Source organism: Anopheles gambiae, chromosome 3 (genome assembly GCF_943734735.2).
Source record: "Anopheles gambiae chromosome 3, idAnoGambNW_F1_1, whole genome shotgun sequence".
Lineage (NCBI taxonomy): Eukaryota > Metazoa > Arthropoda > Insecta > Diptera > Culicidae > Anopheles > Anopheles gambiae.
Window position 1 is genome coordinate 40,000,611 of NC_064602.1, and position 4,010 is coordinate 40,004,620.

The 4,010-nt window shown below is 39.9% G+C and overlaps 1 protein-coding gene across 1 annotated transcript; it reads left to right on the forward strand.

The window, feature by feature from the left end:
- The first annotated feature begins 312 nt into the window (after window positions 1-312).
- On the forward strand, window positions 313-1,321 carry LOC133393851 (uncharacterized). The gene has a single exon (XM_061660662.1). The coding sequence runs from the start codon at window positions 619-621 to the stop codon at window positions 1,309-1,311; it is 693 nt and encodes a 230-aa protein (XP_061516646.1). The 5' UTR covers window positions 313-618; the 3' UTR covers window positions 1,312-1,321.
- The last annotated feature ends 2,689 nt before the right edge of the window (window positions 1,322-4,010 follow it).

The following is a 4,010-nucleotide window of genomic DNA, read 5'->3' on the forward strand; positions in this document are numbered from 1 at the left end:
AAACAAGATTAGGACATTTTTTGATTCCATAACCTTTGTTTTTATACGCATATTACGCCAAAAGTCTGATAGACGAATACTTTTTGCGCGCCCATCAAACGACTTTTTTTTAGTTTTTTTAAATAATTTAGTTGTTATTGCTCTATTTTAATGCTTATTTTTTAGCAAAACGTGTGTATTGATAGTCCCTTTATCAAACCCCATGATTACTTTTACCACCCCATGCCTATTGCGGCCATAATTCGCCTTTTTCTGCAAAATATTTAGCTAGACGAATACTTTTTGGACTGACTGTACGTGAACAGCGTTTTAAATCGAAAAATCTGAGAGTTTTTTCATTGAACAAAAGGTTGTTGCAATACGTTCATACACTCGAGCGTTACACATTGCCGAGGAAGTTCTACGGCAAAACTACAACGCGCATACACAATTAACTGTTGAATCACAAGCTCAACTATAGCGTGAGATCCTAAATATATACAGGGTGTTCGGGATAATTTTGACAGTTACATTTTTGTATTTAACTCGTGATCGAGTTGGCATAGGAAAACAAGCAATACGTCATTCGAAAGCTAAAAGTGTACGGAACAAGCAACGAAAACATCCCGTGATAAAAAAATGCCAAAAAATAGTACATTGTGGAAGCGGATCACATGCATCATGATGATCCGCGCCGGACGCGACAACCGCGACATCATGCAGTGCGTGCAGTGTTCGCTGAACACGGTGAAGGCGATCCGGAGTAAGCTGGGAGAAAACAGCGAGGACGACGAAGCAGTGGCAGCACGAAAACCACATTCTCAGCGGCGGGATTGCGTGCGGACCGACGCTTTCCTGGCTGACCTCCAGGTGTTTTCCTGCGTGTTATCGGAAGGGGACGTGATGCCGCCCCACTTTTTCGAGCAGGGTCTGAGGCTGAACGCGGACGGGTACATTTCCATGCTGGACACCGTCGTGAAGCCTTGGATCACGAGAGTGGCCAACGGCAGACCGTACGTGTTCCAGCGGGATTCCGCTCCGTGCCATACAGGCTCCAAAACGATAAAGTGGTTGGTGGCCAATTTCAAAGACTTCACCACGCCGAATGTGTGGCCTCCCAGCTCCCCGGAACTTAATACAATGGATTATTTTGTGTGGGGCGTGGTGGAACGGGACACCAACAGAACCTCCAGCAACACCAAGGCGGAGCTGATGGCGAAAATCAGGTCCGTTTTCGCGGCCCTAACCCGCGAAACTGTCGCCAGGGCTTGTTCCCGGTTCCGGAGACGGGTGGAGGCCGTAATAGAAGCCGAGGGCGGATATATTGAATAAAATGAATGAAATACATGGTAAGCTACTATTTCTAAAACAAAAAAATTCCCCGATGATTAATTTTGCCATAATTTTTTTTCTTCCTCCGTAGGTCCTCCCGAATGCCCTGTATGTGATAAATAACATTTTTACTATACTCCAAGCTTTAACGTACCAATTCGACACCAGCCTAACTCATCCAATACCAATGGCAACCGTTGAGGACTTTCGGCAGCTCTTAAAACGACTGATCTTCTACTCGAAGGGCGAAGGAGTTGAAATATAGACCACTCCTGGAAAATTCCAACCAACATCGTACTAGTTTACGTTACAGGTGGCCATTCACTTCACCACCACATTGATAAAGTACAGCGACGATACGTTGCACATGATGAAGGTTCTACTCACGCTGGGCACTTGTGTGCAGGTATAGTTCTGATGTGTTTGATCCTGAAGGTAAACTCAGTTGCTACTTTTGTCTTTAAGCTCTACATCAAGTTTATCATCGGACAAAGGAAGGCTAGTGTGCTCAAGTTACTTATCGATAACATTGAACAGGATATTCTACAGTGTTATCAAAATTGAATAGCGGAGGAAACTGCCGTACTGCAACGTACTGTTTCTTTTTATATCTAGTAATTGCTAACTATATAATTTGGACAATGATGATTTCTTTCATGATCGAACTCCCCCCCCCCCCCCCCACACTATGGTTGGACCACTAGCATGGGACTGGCGTTGAACATGTTTTGTGAAGCAAATGTATTAGTAATTGGTACGATGGGAGCAATAATGTCCGAATTTTTATTCTTCATGTACGCAATGTAGCCAATCGATATTTTTATTTTGCACCTGCGTCAGCTGGAAACCTTGCTAAATGTGCTTCATGCTGTTGAAAAGGACGCTAAAAACAAACAGGACTAATGTACAAAAACTGGTTTAAATGCGTGAACGATCATCAACCGGCTACTAACTGATTTTAATTAGACCTATAATGCGAACCTGATGATTTTTTTTATTTAATCTATTATATTCCTTAACTTGCATGTATGAGTAAGGATAATAAAAATTTCGCGCAAGTGTGACATAACACATACACATAGGATGGTTAACTCCCGTAAGAGCGAAACTAAAAACAGGTTGAGAGTAAGTATTAAGGTCCATGAGTAAGTAAGTAAGTAAATAAAGAGAAAAAAATGATGCGTTAAGAGCAAATTTACAGAAAACCATGAGCAAATGACAAATTAACAGTTTAACTCAGCATTGTTTATGTTTAATGAACAAAACTTATGAATCTAGACAGTCGATGTCCATAAAAGTTAGGGTAAGCTTCTGAATATGCTGTTTTAAACAAGCCTTTGAACAACATAAGAGGAGACATCGCCCCTCATCAAACAGAAGAAGAAGAATGTTTAAACAAGACCATTACTATGGAGCAAATGGAGGTCTTTTTTACTATTTCGCACTCATGTTTTGCTTCTAATTACAGAAATTAAATCTTCTGTGGATGATTCAATTTTTAGATCTCATTTATAATTCCTCGTCGAGTTATAAACAAAAAACGGTATGCATATTGTACCTGTGTGTGACGAATCAATATTTCATTTTACTCTCAATGTTTAATAGCACTTATTTTACCTGGTTGGAAAATCAACTGTACTGTTTTATGTCTGTTGAGCTTTTCGTTCCTAGAGCAGGACCGTTGCGAACGGTAGTGATTCAGGGTCACTTTTGCCAGAGCAGTTGTGTCAGTCGAAATATGCCGCTACTGTAAATCGAGCAAATAGAACCGAATGCTTAGCGGTGCTCAGAGAGCAGTAGCAACCAAAAAACCGGAGAAAGTGGGCGGAATTTTTTAACGCGCATGTGCACTAGAGTTAAAATAAATACTTTTGCTGGATTAAAGCAAGCAGCGAGATTATGTCGCAGAATTTTTCCAGTCACGGAATGGCCATCAATGGAAAAGGTTGTCATAGTTTTTGAATACACAGTAGGTTTCAATAACTTTTCCTTGTTTCTCCATAAGTCCTTACATCCTTATAGTCAATAATTCCACTTTTCCTCGTAAACTGTTACCCATATGTTTAAAAACACTTTTTCATGAAACTGTGAAAAGAGAACTGAAAATGACAACCAGCATCGAGCTTTGCATTGACTCATGCTCCTTACAGGGTTTTACAAGTGATTTTGCGATGTGTTCTGCATAATATATCGTTTACGACATTTATTTAAACTCATAGTACGTACTTGGACTGGTCCAGACTTAATTCAGAATTTATTTTATTGCAATCCTTGTATTTTTAATTCCGTTCAACTGCTGGGATATAGCACTTTTTCAATTAGTCTAAATAGTTCTTACCTCAAACAAAGTATCCCACGGCATACTTACATGAAAATGTCTCCACATGGACTGTTGTGGGAGAAATTCCCATCAATTTTACTCTAGATCTAATTAGACGCCTAATTGCTACGAAGTGTTTGACTGATGTTCAATTCAATGTTTTGCAAAGCAAAACTGATTGCAGATACTTCCCATGCTTAATAATAAATTACTGTCTAGCGTGCTAGTTTTTAAATGGCACTTCTTAACTCTAAAATTGTGCCTTACACATCAGTTGCTCGTAGATTTGACAGTTGTTAAGCAGTGGCAGATTTGTTCGTCTGCATCTAATATCGCAACAAATTGTGCATTATTAACGATACATTGTTTAATATTTTAT

Excerpts from the sequence above, each read along its gene's own strand:
- LOC133393851 (XM_061660662.1), top strand. The coding sequence starts at position 619 with ATGCCAAAAAATAGTACATTGTGGAAGCGGATCACATGCATCATGATG.